Source organism: Mycteria americana, chromosome 6 (genome assembly GCF_035582795.1).
Source record: "Mycteria americana isolate JAX WOST 10 ecotype Jacksonville Zoo and Gardens chromosome 6, USCA_MyAme_1.0, whole genome shotgun sequence".
Classification (NCBI taxonomy): Eukaryota; Metazoa; Chordata; class Aves; order Ciconiiformes; family Ciconiidae; genus Mycteria; species Mycteria americana.
The window spans coordinates 69,235,850-69,251,005 of NC_134370.1; the positions used below are offsets into that span (position 1 = coordinate 69,235,850).

Genomic DNA, 15,156 nt, shown 5'->3' on the forward strand with positions numbered 1-15,156 from the left:
GAGGTGAAACTTTAAAATGTAGCTATTAAGCTTTTCAAGCAACTGCTTTTCATAAGGATTTTTATGTGAAGAATATGTATTTCAGACATGTACTTAGGCAGCTGGTCACAAGAACCCTTAGAAACCCACTCTGATGAGGGGGATAATTAGTAGGGCTTTTTTTAATGTCTAAATACCTATTTATTGCCCTACGTAAGGGCCTGATTCTGCAGTCACTCACTTGAGTAAATCCTCCTCACTTCAGCAGGCTTATTCAAATGATTGTAGCTAATTGTATGTGTGTTTGCAGAATTTGTCCCTAAATAACTTGAAGTTACTTCTCTCTGAAAATGGAAAGTATGAATACAGACAAGTTTGAGAACACCTGAAATTTTCTGCAAATGAATGTTTGTCTCCAGCTGTAGTTGGGGAAAAAAAAAGGGTTTTTTTTTTTTCCTTTTTCTCTGTTTTTAAGACACAGACAAATGGTGTGTGTAAATTCAGTTTAAATGAATAAGATTTATAGAGGGAATCATTGCAGTGTGGAAATTCAGGACTCCTGCAATATGCCAGTAAGACTAAAGGATGGTTTTTTTTTTCCTGGCCTTTAGTAGAATATTTTAATGATAGAACTTACCCCGTCTCATTTTTCACATGCTTTGTAAGTATTTATTTAAGTATTGCTAACACTTATTATTTAATCTTACGTTCACAATAAAGTCTTATCTTGAAAGCACTTAAGCGTGCGAGCAACTACGCATATAAGTAAAGTTGCTTATGGGTGTGTTTAGAGTTCCTGTAAATTTTTTTTTGTCTTGATACGCAGCTCACTTCATAATCCGTAGCTAACTGCCAAAGGTAGTGAGCTGAACAAGGAAATAACAAATCGTAAAGAACAGACTTTTCCACTATAAAAACTTTGCGCAGGAAACTCTAACCTTTAAAATGTAGTACATTTCTAAAACTGTTATGGTTTTCATTGTTTTCTTGTTCGTTTTCCTGGCATGGTATTGCGGAGTGCTATTGCTTGCTTGCTGTAATGTAAAACTCCTTTTGGAAGGCGTAGGGTATGACGCTCACAGGATTTTCTGTAGATACAAACGTAAGCACTTACGGGTATATTCTTCCCCTGATGCGTTTGCATAACTCTATTAGGACTAATAGGAATGGTGCGTGCGCTCACACACGCTCACCAAATACTCTTTTGAATAAAGTTCCTTCCTACGTAAACATTTAAAAAAGAAAGGAAACCCCTTTCACCAAACCCAGTTGCTAGTCCATAGTCTGTCCAGCTTTTTTAGGTATCTGAAGAAGGCGCACAGGGAAAATAAGTTTCAAATTTAAGAGTTTAACCTTAATTTATGTGATTTTGATTTTACATGTCTGTGCAGAATGAACTGTAAAAAAAAAAAACAAAAACAAAACCAAAAAAAAACCCCAAAAGGCCACGGTACCTCACAGTATATTTAATTAAATTTTAAGTTGGAACCCAAAAGATGCGCAGCGGCTGAACAAACTGCGAGACGTACAGTTAATCACGTAGATTCAAATTCAGTATATTATATAAAAACACGATGGGGGCAATGACTTGTTTAATGGTAATGCAATTTAGGAGAAATGAAAAGAATTGCCCACTAAATATTCTCGGCTTGTAGTCGAACTTTGTACAAAGCAGGATGTTAAAAGGACGCCGCATCCATTAGGGAAATATTCCAAAGAAATAGGCAGCACTCAGCTGCCGAGGATTTAATCAGCTATAGGAAAGTGCGGATTACGACGACTGTATTTAAGATACTTTTGCATTTAGAGCAACGTTTTCCTTCCTTTGGCTACAATTCCAGGCCTCGCTTAATAAATTACATGAAAATGACCTGAAGTTTTAAAAAAAAAAAATAATAAATCCACCAAAAAATCCTGTCCCCCATTCCGCACCCTCCCATCCCACCGCTCCCCCCCCAAATCTGAGCAAATACTGCCCCTGGTATTGTAAAGCTTTGAATGTTTTCACACCCCATTAATTTATTACTCCTCTTTCCTCATCTTTAAATTTTTTTTCCCTTCTTTTTTTTTTTTTTTTTTTTTTTAAATTCCGACTCCCCGCTGCTACAGCGATTTTCATCTTGTTGTTAATTTTCCCTGCTCCATATGGAGCTCCAGACATTTCACCTGGAGGCTGTACTAGATTTTGCTGTAGCGATCGCACTTCCGGAGGCCAAAACTGTCATTTAAGGTTCCTGGTGCATCTGTCTACGCCAGGCTTTTCACTGGCACCGGGAGAGTGTGAATAACAAATTGGATGCACCTGAGATTCAGATGATTAGTGTGTTTTGTGAATCTGGGCGACTTGTAAGCAGATAGCTGTAGGGATGGGGAGGGCTAAACAGCTACCCTGGGTGAATCTGTGCTCACACCTTGCATTTGGGATGTGCGGGGAAAGCGCGAGCATCCCGGCAGCCTGAACGCGGAGAGTAACAAATATTTCATCCTGCCTTGTCATTGATTAGAAAAGAGCCTTTAATTTCATTTCACCCCATGTTGTGATTAATTTGCATTCTTTGTCAGAAGTTAATGGAGTTTTTTATGGTTCACTCTGAAATCCTTGAAGACATCAGAGTTGATCTGATGTTTATACAACCGCCAGCGGAATTTTTTCATTTGATTGATGGAGAGCTTGATGTTATTCCAAACGGCTTTTTAAGCTGTTTTTAAGAATTATTTGAATAAAATGCAAGCAAGATATTGTTATAACGATCAAGATTATCTGTTAAAAATCTGTTTCAAATAAAGAACATGATAAGTAGAAAAAAAGATCAAAAAGACAGGAGAAATGATGAATACAGAAGATGATATTTGTTGAAATATATAATCCCAGGATTCAAATAAGTTATTTTGAAATGTAGTGAAAGTGAGAGAGACCTTAATTTAAGGGGTTTTTTTTTTAATAGAAAGAGTTTATTTTTGCAGCATGATAAATAATGGGAATGAATTGGTAAAGAATTTAGTTAGAGTTAGATTTTCCCCTTCCTTTTTATTCTCCCAGCTTTTTCACCTTCATTTTACCAGCAATGTGAGCACAGAGCACTGGGGTCTCTAACTCGGAGAGACAAGACTGTCAGGCCTGTTAGTTCAACAAAATGATGACATATTACTCGTCTCAAGGAAGAGGCATTCTTAAATCCCACTGCAAAGAAAACATAAGTGGATAATAGGAAATTTTATAGCCCAAGAAAGCGTTCGCTATAGACCTGCCATTGGTTTGCTTTATAAGAAAATATACAGGCAAAAAATCCTCGGTGAAGGAAATCTGCTTTCTGCTCCTCCTGTTAGGAGAAAGGTTTGTACTTTTACCAAAGCCCAGCATATAAAAAGCATCGGAGAGACGATGCAGAATATTCTGCGTGTGCTGGGCCAGATCCTCAGCTGGAGCAAATCAGTTCTGCTGCTCCAGGGAGATCAGGGGACAATGCAGACTTACACCAGCTTTGGGACACGGCTCTTTTTCTCAGCAGGAAAAGATTTTGCAAATGTTTTTTGGTTTGGTTTTTTTTATTATTATTTCTGATACCAAAGCTGGGGGGTTTTTTTGCAAGATTTTGTTTTTATCCTTTCATCAGCAAATTCTACCCTCGCTGTGATTTCTGCAAGTAAGATTTAATTATAGGTCAAAAAGCTACTGTGCAAGCGCTTCCATTTAAAACAGATTAATTTATTTGCTGTATCTTAGTTTGCTAAATAATTGCATGGTTTTAAATGAAGTTGCTGCTTTCTGATCCCTGTATTAACATGGTCTAAGATTCTTTTTGTTATATGTAATCCATACTATTGACCAAATTTGGCCTGGTTTCATTTAAATGTAAGCAGGTTGTCAAGGCAAAAAATATTTAGTTTGACTTGGCATGTAAAGTAGCCATTTTACTGTTGTTTTTTCAATTGACAGAAACATCCTTTAAGCATTCATTTATTTTGTGAGAATAAATTGAGGGTTGGTTACAGCATGTATCCTAGTAAGAAAGAAATGTTTTTTCTTCCACATATGTCATTATATCTAACCATTTAAAAGACATTAAACACTGTTCAAATGCTAATGTGAAAATAGTGAATTAAATTATTGTATAATATCTCAAATATGATAGATTTGTGCAAATATTTTTGCTTTCATAATATATTTGAGAAACCACTGACAACATTTTAAGTCGTCTGCTATTATTTTAAACTCTTACCAATTTCTTAACATAGGTTTCACTACATATATCATTCGTGAGATAATATACTTCAGATACATTTTGCTTTATTATTTTTCCTCCTTAGCTAGAAATAAGTTTGAACTTAAATTTGATTTGTCTATTAGCAACTTGCTGTAAAATTTGAATTTAGTTTTAGTTTTTCCAGAGGTGTTTTCTTTTCTGAAAATGGAGAGGTTTTAGCAAAAAAAAAAAAAAAAATCTGTTAGGAATCTGAAGTATAAAGACAAATTTATATTTTTTATTTTAATCTTCCTCTCTGATTTTTTAAAAAAAATGTAAAATTGATGTTTGAATAATATGGTCAAGCTTGGAAATGTAGGTAACTAGAAAATCCTGATTTTATAACATGCTTTTAATATGTTTTAAGAGTGGATTTTTAACTTACGATCTTGAAAGACTGATGTGTCTTTTTTTGCTTTCTAACCCTAACAATTTCCGGCAGTCTGAGGGAGCAGGGATTAGGCTGTGTTTTGTGACCGTCATTCCAGGACGTGTTCTGTGCCTGTTCCCCTGTCTCGTGTAAAACCTCATACCTGGTCGCGCTGACACCAGCTTCAAAGCTGTGCATAGTTCAGTTTACTACAGTGGGAAAATTAACTACTACAGATAATCACCCATGGGTGCATCTGTGCGGTCAGGACGTAAGTTTGTGACAGTTATGGCACTGTCACCCTTGACAATTTGTACCGAGTAAGAAAATGGCTTAATGCAACGAGCCCTTTTGTTGCTCCATGCAGTTGTTGTCTTGCCTTCACAGCACAGGACTGACGATGCTGAGACCGACTGCGGAAGTTGAGCGAGACCCTGAAATGAAATTATGGTTGTTGTCATGAGAGCTACTTAACCAGACGGGGGGGGGAAAAATCATCCAGGAGGATGATTTTCAATCCTGAAATTTCTTCTGAGAGATTTTTGCAAATATGTCAGGATCTCCTGCATGAGTTGGTGCTTCTGTGGAAGGGGAGATGTTCCTGTAGTGCTTGGAAGGAAACATCTCTCCCAGTTATAGTTCCTGCAGTTGATGTCGTTGAATGACTTGCCTGAATGAAAACGTAAACCTGGGAGATCAGCTCTCCTTAGGAAGAAAGCTAGCAGTAGGTGGATTGATTTGTGTGGTTGGTTGTTTTAGGTGGCCATTTGCAAACTGTCAGCAAATATTGGATTTACTGAAAATTTACATCTTCTGCGCTCTGAACAGGCTCTCTTGGCTGGGATGAGGAGGAGGCATGGTTCCTCCCAAGTCACCCAGGAACTGGAGATGAACGGAGACAAGGGTGCAGCAGACCCCTGCTCCCTGAAGCATGGTTCCTTACCAAGGGTGCAGCTGTAAGAGCTCAGAAATGAATTGTGGCTCTCAGCCTGTTTGAGGAGCGAGAGTACCTGCTCCTCACGGGTCTGTGAGGTTGTAAGGCACTCTGGAGATGGACATAGAGGTCCCAACACTTGCTCTTCGCTACGTCCATGGACTACTAATGCAGGGGTCTCCGCCAGAGCCTGAGGGCTGTGTTTCCAGCATGCCTTATAGGAGCACACAGCACTCACGACCATCTCGTCCTCTGCTGAGTGATGGTTGCTCAACGGCCTTTGAGGAGCCTCAAAGGCCAAAATAAGAGTGAATGATTTTGAGGTCAAGGCAAGTGTTTCCATTCCATGGCAGCTGTTTTCCTGCCAGCCCCATGAAACCATGGGTTTAATTTCCAGGGAAGTGCTATGCTACCTGTGGTGGGCAGTGGAATGACATCGGAGAAGGTGCTCATTGCATGGCATCATACCTTCCGTTGCCCAAACATGCTCAGCACCTCAGTTTAGTTAGAAAGCTCCACTCGTATACCCAAATTTTTGCTGCTTTGGGTTATTTCCTTTCAGATGTCCCTAGAATTGTGTCATGTGTAGCGATCACAATTGATTTTGCAGCTCGTTGGAGAAAGCTCAGGATTTTTCTAGATGGGTTCCAGTGACAGGTTTTAACCATTGACATTTTTTTTTTTACCTGTTTCTTTTCAAGCTAGAAGGGACTTGCAGTGGTGTGCTTATGAGGAGGGACAATCCTGATGGATGTTCATCTGTGCTCTTCAACACTTCTTGGTATTGGAGGCTCTTGTTTCTTTAGATGATTTGTTCCTCCGGTTTTCCTCGCTGCAGGGTATGGTGGTAGTTGTGTGCGTAATGAACATGGAGAAGAGATGCAGGAGCGCTGGTGGTTGTGTCGTCCTTGCTCTGCCTTTAGTCTAAAGACCCCAGTTCTTTCAGTCTCTCTAGACTTCTGGCTGTTGTTGTGGTTTTTCTTTGAACTTTCTCCAGCTGGCCCACCGCTCTCGGGGGGTGCACAGCCTTCGACACAGCACTCCGGTGCTGCATGGAGAAAGGGTAACCTTGTGTGTCTTCAGACTGTACTCCTCCCTGGACATCCATCCCACTATGGTGTTTGTCCTTTTGGTTTTTGGGGGTTTTTTTGGTAGCATCATGACATTATTCCTGCTCTTCTGTAGTGTCCTCTAGGTTCTCCTGGTATTCCTCTCTGTGGTGAGGAATTCCAGGTTTCTGCTGTTCAAAATTACCGCAGTGGTCATTTTGCTAAGCCTGATAAACACGGGTGACATGAAGCAAGAACTGGTTAGAACTACACCCCGTTCCTTTATTTGATTTCTGGCTGACCACCCTTTGTTCTACTTACTGCACTTTTTGTGATGCTTGAAACAAGGTCTTAAACAGCGGTTTGCTAAATTTACTGTCTTTCGTAAGACTTGCTTATCCTGCATTCCTGCTGACTGAGGAATGGGTTACCATTAGCATCCTGGTCCTACTCCAGTGTAGTAATTATTGTTGGCTTCTTACACTCCCTCCATAATTTCAAGAGTGTGTAGTTTTTCATGCCCACGTTTGTTGAATTGTGTTACTAAACTCTGGTAAACAGATTTCTGTGAGAAGTGGCTGCAGTTCAATGGTGGATGAAATAATCTCTTTATATAAATTTGTTTGTAGACCTCTGGGAAAACCAGCGTAATATAATTGTAAGAATATATTTAATATTAAGGTTGTTGTGAATTGCCTTTTTTTTTTATTTTGAAATTATTTTTATCCTTTTCTTGTCCTCTGTTTTGTGACAGTGATTGAAGTCTGCCATTTGCAAAATCCACAGATTGGGATGGGGGGGATGTTCAGAATATCAGGAACAAATTAGTGGGGTCAGTCTTACTGGCTTTGGCGCTTTGACTTCTTTCAGAAGTATAACCATTCAGTTTCGCAAGGCTTTGTAAAATATGTCTGAAGATCATGCTTTCATTCCAGAGGAAGAGTAAAACGCATGGTGGTGAAGACCATGTGGAAACGCAGTATGTTTACATAGTCCTTTTCCTTTCATATCGGGGCAGAGACAAAGCAAGTGAGCGTTGGCCGTTTGTCAATAGGAGACGATGTTTGCCGTTTCTCCTGTTCAATAAAACTTAACCCTCATTCATAAAGATTAAAAATAACTTGTATGTGCTTCTAAAATCCACAGTTCCCTGGATTAGGAAAATAAATGTTCTACTGTGAAGCCTCCCTTAAAAATCATAACTGTATGATTTGTTGGTATATGTATTTTTCTATTAGAAAAAAATATCACCAGCTTGAAAAGCAGTATATATGTAAAGAGAAAATTTGTTAAGTGATATGGGAAGATCTAACCCTGGGTCACCTGCAAATCTCTCAAACAAGAGCTCCAGGGCAAGTCCTAATTCCAGAGAGTAAAAGCGAAAATTAAAGCTATAGCTAGTGACTCCTCTAAGTTACCCGGGGTGGATTCATTTGAGTTTCGTTGATTGTGCTTGTGAATATAATGTGAAAGGGATGGTAGAGGTCTTCTCAGCCACTTCCCGTCCAAAGTATCTCCATGGAGACAGAAATATAACCTGATGGTCTGTCAAAAGTTGCTTTTCATAACCAGAGGCATTCATTAAATAGTAGATGAAGCAGGAGGCAAACTTTTGCATTTTTAACCAACCAACCTAAAAAAAATATGCCGTTTGGAGAATGTGCTTTATGGAGTAGTTTATCCAGATACCACTGATATTTCATGACCTGAGAAACAGACTGTTAATGCGATAGGTTTATTTATGATTTGCGCTGCTTCTTCAAATTATAAACTATAATGTGCAGTAAGTAAAACCACAGCAAATACAATACAGGTTCAAAAATATCAAATAGCTGATCTGATTCTACAAATTCACACAATTTCGGTTGCGTATGAAAAGCTTACAAAACCTTCTGGCCACCTGGGTTTTCCAGCGATGAGCAGGGTCCGGGGTTCACACACGGTCTTCCGGCGTGGCCGAGGGAGCACGTTGGTGGCTGTTTCCAAGATGAGAACGATGTTTTAATGAGCGCATCAAAGCGTTCCTCGATGCTCTTAAAATGCACACGGTGCCTTTTTTGTCTTCCTTTCAAGCCGGGTTTTCCGTTGTGTCACTGCCACCATTTCCCTATTTGAAATTCTTCATGGAAAGTAGAAGAACGTGACGGTGACAGTCTCCTTCCTGATCCCCGAGTTTTCTGAGCATCGCACGGGGGACGCGACACGCCAAGCGCTCGAGCTTTTGAGCTGCAGCCGCTGCACTCGGATCCCTCGAGATGAACCTGCCTCCTAAACTTCTTATCTCCCAGCAGCGCACGAAAACCAGACAGTTAAGGGAGGACAAAAAAAGGAGCGCGGGTGAACAGGAAGATGAAACATTTTATGTTGAGTACTTTTAAAATTGTTCTTAATGTGCTATAAAACTGGCCGCTTCGCTTTTTCATGAACTGTGTGCCAAAGGAGAAGCACTGACTGTAAAGTTGTCATCAGCGAGGTTTGGTTTCTAGTTGCAGAGGCTGCCCAATAATGTGATCCTGGAAAAGGTAAACAACATAGTTTTAACAGTGAAAAATATGCCTAATATAAATACAGCTAAGTTCAGTGCTGTTCAGAACTAGAAAAATACGACTGTAACATTGCATTTTCTAGTGGAGCTAACAGAGGAGCACAGTGCAGCCTTACAAGCAATATATCTGAGACAGAGAAAATAGGTAATACATCTAACGGGGGAGTCTCTGTGGCATTCGCATAGAGGAAAGCACAGTAGCTTTATTTAATTGAGAAAATGAATCAATTACAATGATGTTGCATCATCAAATGCAAGGGAAATAGCAGATATGTCATTACATCGGGTAATAGTGTTAAAAAGTAATTGAGTGTCTTAAGCTTTTTGAATCAATTCCAGGTACTGGCACAGCTACCTTAATGCAAAATTTATGAAGATGATCTCAAAATAATATGTTGCCATCAAAATTGTGTAATAAAACCCGGTAACGATGTGTGTGTGAGCGAGCACACGTCTCTCCCTTTCACAGAAGCTGGGCCTGCTGCTCCGGCAGAGAGTTGCAATGTCACAGGAAGAATTCTGTAATACTTTGATTTGCGTTCCTTTATTTTTCATTAGAAGCCCTGAGCGCTTTTATTAGAAATAATATTTTAAATCTTGTTCTGAAATTGGATGTAATCGCATCTATGTTGAGGCTACTATGTATGATCCCACCTCTATTCGTTTTCCTGACAAGACCGATTTTCCTGGTAAGGAAATGTGACCGATACTCTGTTTGGATGAAAAACTGAGTCGCCTGTTCATGTGCGCTGCTCTAAAGGAGCTCTGAATCATCCCTATTGAATAAGCTGAGTCTATTTTGTCATTTAGCATCTGGAAGTGAAGTATGAATGAAAGCCCTTTTATGTCCACCGAATATTTTGCTTATTTGCAATAATGCAAAACGGCAAATTTATTCTGTTGAATTGTAATAGATTGACGTTGACCACTAAAAAATATAATGGGCTACTTCTATCTATTTATTATTTTCTTTTCTTCCTTGGAAAAAATAGAATTATACGCAGAAACTTTAGGTGTACATTTGCGCGCTGCTAATACAATAATGAAAGACTTCGCGTGCATAATACCGGCTATTTGCTTGGTGCTAGTTTTCAAGCTCCTCTATATTACATTTTACTACCTGTAAAGTATTACTAGAGGATCCTGCCTCTGGCTGGGTACTGGGGGAGAGCGCTTCCAAAGCTGATGGCAGCCCTACAACATTCATCATCATGGCACTATACAACAGAGAATATTAAATGTAAGGGGCAAGCCAAAGAAACTGCGTTAGAACAGAAGACAACGTTTTCGCTAAGGACTGCGTTCTGTTTGCATCGTGATTATGTTGGGTTGCAAGCAACTTGGTGTCTGTTTAGGAAAAATACGTAATTAATTATCCACACCCATTACAAATGGTATGCATATACAAATTATCAGAATACCCCAAATTCAGTCAGGTATTTTGCATTAAGTGTCTGCTCTGTGTTGTGTATTTAATTGCTCGCATTGCAATTCTGCCTTTGTTTCTCTTTGTAATCGAAAGGTGTTTTGCCAATGTGGGCCAGGACATTTTGGAGCTCTCTGTAAGCAATCGAATGGTCTGTTACTACAAACTATTAATTAATTTCCCAACCAAATTGATGTGAAGAAATTTAAGAAAGGCTCAGAGACGACTGGTAACAAGTCTTTCCTTTGCCTTTTAGAACAACACAAAGTTCATCAAACTTTCCAGCCTCACAGATGGCAATGCTCTACTTATAGTCAAAGTAAAACTGGGTTGGAATATATAAGAAACTTGGGTAAAAGTGGAGTATTAAAGGCTTTCCTGAGCAGCGGTAGATACTTCAGCCACATAATTAAAGTTTTCTTCACAAAAAAGGGATTGTGAGCAGAGTCTGGCAGTAATCCAAAATTCTAATTTCTGACTATGATTTAATTTCAATTTTAAATAAATCGGTTTTTAATTTAAAAAGAGTGAGCTTCATAACATTAGCAATGATTGCAACATTAAGCCCAGTGTTCACAATCTAGCAATATAAAACATTATTTATATCTGAATCGTAAACAGCCTTTTGAAATGGATTATGGTTTTTCTTCCTATTCTAATACAACCTGGAGGGTACTAAAAAGTGTTGTGTGAAATTAACATTCTGCTGACTTTCGCCTATAAATGAGAAGCGAGCTATTAACATTTGTGTATTTTCATTATGTAAATTGTGTTAACACATGCCCACAAATTGCCACCAGCGATGCAATAATTTTCTCTCAGTGATCATAATGTGTCCAAGTGAGTCATTTTGATTATGACATGCTAATTACATATTGCCTTTTTTCAGATTCAGAAAAACCAGGGATCTTTAATGGTAAGCTTTATGAGTTCAGAAAAAAATTCACTTTTCTTTTTCCTGATGGCTGCTTCCTCTGCATGCTTGAATGCCTTGTTTTAAACTTAGCAAATTGCATTTTGAAGAAAATGCAAACCTTTAACTGCCTGTATTAGATTAGGTACCATTAGAAATAATAGAACATCCTGAGCATCAATGTTTTTATAAGAGTTTGCTGCTGTTGATTAATCTTGCTATATTTTATTGCATTAATGATTTTTTCTTTCCACTCCACTGTAAAGATATTGCATATAGGCTAATACTTTTTCCCTCTCTTCTTTCCATTGCAGCCTCTCCAGTTATTGCAGTGCATTGTTGATGAGGTGAGTCGTCGTCTTATGTGCTTTCACTCCTAAAGTCATTCCTAATGGAGTGGAAAGCTTATATTTTGTTTCCTAATGAAGCACAATGCCCAACATCCTCAGAGCACAAGTTGCCTTGTGCAGCTTGGAGCTGTCGAACATGAACTGGCCTTGTCCCACTTTATGCTGTTTTTCTACTCTTAATATTGAGTCTTTGAAAGACTTGATCATTTCGAAGGCTAGTCCTTTTAGCTATTTAGGCCCTAAAGCCTCAGCCTCGTCGTGTGAGCTGATCCTGTGCGTTTGCCAGATGAGTTGGAACAGAGACATTCAAGTGGCAGCACGCTTTATAGCGGGCACGTTTAATGCGATTTAGATAGGCAAAAGGGTGTTTTGATAAGGAGAGAAAACCAAAGTGGAGGCAGGAAGGCATCTGAATGCTGGCTAATCGTTTGTATTTAATCAGAAGCACAAAACAGAAAGCTGAGATGTGGGAGATCCAGGTGTGAACAGTAGACTGAATTTCGGTGGCGAATGTCTCATTTCCCCATTGAAACGCTTCTTTGCAGGTCCCGTCTCCTACCCAAACTGAGGCGTGAGCAGGGGTCGCAACTCTTGACAGTAAGGCAATAGCCGAGGGCAGAGTGCTGTCAGTTTTGCCTTGTTTTTAACGTTTAATAAGATGATGATGGTAATTGGGAAGTTTGAACGAGAGAAAAAAGCCATCACTTTTTAAAGACTTGCCTCTCAGCCTCTAGCAGAACATCATTGCTGGCTCGTCAGGTTGGAGTCGCTGGGTGTTAACGTGTCCATTTAGAGCATTCGGCTGTTCCAGCCTGTCCCGGGTAACGTGTTTGTTTAGCTGGATGTAAGCTCACAGCCAGCGTGATGCCCAAGTACTCTGTCGCGGTTGTATCTCCGTCTGTAACCGCTACTTGTATGAACTGCTAAACCCACCGCTCTTACCCGTGGTGAACGCTTTTCTCCTTTTATTAGAGCATGACTTACTGACTTAGCTGAACTTCTTAAAAGTGACATTTGGGCCTTGAGGGATGCAGTTAAATTCAAATGAACGAGTATCCTTTGTGTAAAGGAAAGAAGTTCTCCCAGTCCTCCAGCAGTGCTAGCTCTTTCACCTGGCTCTTTATGGTGGTCTGGTTCTTTGGGAGGTTTTTAGGCAATTCTGCTTCTTTCATCTTTTTCACCCATTGTTGTTCCTGTTACGTGTATCTTTGGTTGAGGCATGGAAATGCCAAAGCACCAATGCTGTATATACCAGCAGCAAAAGGCCATCTCTATCCTAAAGAAGTTAAAGATGCTCGTATTTATACTTGTTTTTTGCTACTGCTTGACAAATTACCTTTAAATGGGCTGGTACTAGTGCCTATATCTAAGCTCGGTGTTCTAAAACAGAGCCCTAAAGAGCTTCACGTTATGGTAGAGCTTCTTGCAGCTTTCATTCCTTTCCTCGAGATTAGAATTGCTCCAGTCTTCTTACAAAAACTTTAACCAAGAAACTTTGTGCAGACTGTAACCGTCGCCGTGCTGAGCTAGCTTGAACGTTAGCATTTTGGTATTTACTTGTTTTGACTTATTTTATGTTCCACAGTATGCCACGGAGCCATCATTCTCCTGAGCTGGTGGTTCAGAGTGCGCTGTGCTCGTGGGCACGTTAAGACTTCAGGTTACAGAGCCTAGCTCAGCTGAAAGTTCTTTAAGTGCAACTCGCTTTGTTTTGCAGCACACTCAATGTCTAAGTGGAAGTTGCATGCCATAACGTTTAGAGCCTGGGGGGAAGAGGAGAATGGATTGGCTCTGTAGTGTTATTTGCTCGGTACGTGTGTATTGTTGGGGGGTCATTTAATAAGATATATAGCGTTTAGATAGTAGCTGCCGCACCTGGAAGTGCAAATTCTTGGCATAACGGTGTCTTGGAGGACATTTATATTAAGGGTTATTCTGTTCTAGCTGATGGGTAGCGTTGACTTTAACAGATCCTCCTGCCACCCCCAGCCCTGTCCTGTGTACACAGACCTCAAAGCAAAATGTGCTTAACTTGTGACTATTTTTTTTTTTCCTCCTCGCGTTGTCTTTTGTAAGATGTGCCTCCTGGGGAATAACAGAGGGACCTGCTTATTTGGCTAATACGCACTCTTCCTTCTACGCAAGGACCTTTTGAGAGGCAAAGTCTCTTTACTATCTGGTACTGTACAGCTGTTATTGCTACCATGAGTATTAAAGATTAGAAATGCTTAGTGTTGTAAGACTGATTATTTTGGGTCAAATTTTCCCCTTGGCTGTAAGGAGGTCCTAAAACCCACAGGAGGTAGGAGCAGAGCCCCTCTCCTACAGCTGCGCTGTACAGCCCGTCCCCATAGGAACCCCCAGATACTGGTGCAGAATTCCCCACCTGCTTTAATGACGATCAGAACAGCAAGGAGTGACGATCTGTAGCTCGCCTCTTCCTCCAAGCAGATAGGGCACAGCGGTGCTCCCGTAATGGCACGGCTTCTGGATGAGCCATCGTGTCGTAGGGTATGGGAGGAACGGATCTGCAAGGGTGGGATCAAGCTGCCTCAAGGATCTTCGGTCCCCATGTAGCTTCATGCCGTAGGAATAATTTGCTGAAGTTGTTGCAGTTGAAAACTCTGGGTCTTTTTTCCTCAAGTCCCTTAATATGTCTCTTTGTGTGACAGAGAATGGTTTGGACTTTTGGCTCCGAAAGTTGTGATTAAACAGCTCTGTAGAAGAGAGCATTTCTTGAAATTGGGTGTTTGCTGGCAGCATGCTTACCCCAATCTTTCCTCCTGGAGCGGGCTAAAAACTCCAGAGCCTGAACCTCAAAGCTTTTTAAAATTATGAAATGGAGACCCTGACTCTTTACAGTAGTTGCTTGTTATATTGGTAGTCACTGGGTCTTGTAGAACTGTTCCACGTTCCACCAAAACACAGCAGGAATCCAAAAGTTAGTGTTCTGTTCATTCCTAATCATTAATTCATAGGATTTATTGATGACTGAACTAGTTAAGAGGTTGCTTCTGTATTACCTAGGTATCCTGGACTTTTCTCAAACTCTGTAAGGTGGCGCAGTATGGAATAAAAGCTGTCCGTGGGAGTTCTTAGATGTTCTGCAGTAGTGAGATTTTTGGAGCTGTTTTTAAACTCTTAGTGAAATATATGAGACATACCAGGTCACTTTGGCAGTTTAAAAAGTCTGTTTGTTCATTTTCTAGGACTTAAATTTACTTGCAGAAATTCTGCAGAATGAATAAGTGATTTGAGAAGCAGGATAATTTAACAAAAAAATGTCAGGCACGGTTCTTCTTCTCGGATCACAGTAAACTATGCCTGACGCATTTTTTTTGTTAAA

At 40.0% G+C, this 15,156-nt stretch overlaps 1 protein-coding gene across 6 annotated transcripts in view; it reads left to right on the forward strand.

Moving 5' to 3' along the window:
* Positions 1-15,156, forward strand: part of MAP2K5 (mitogen-activated protein kinase kinase 5) — a 139,940-nt gene that overhangs the window by 89,396 nt on the left and 35,388 nt on the right. For all 6 annotated transcript variants that reach the window (XM_075506420.1, XM_075506421.1, XM_075506423.1 and 3 more), the window contains 2 exons: positions 11,437-11,463; positions 11,775-11,807. In XM_075506420.1, coding sequence (XP_075362535.1) covers positions 11,437-11,463; positions 11,775-11,807 — 60 coding nt within the window. The remainder of the gene's footprint in view (positions 1-11,436; positions 11,464-11,774; positions 11,808-15,156) is intronic.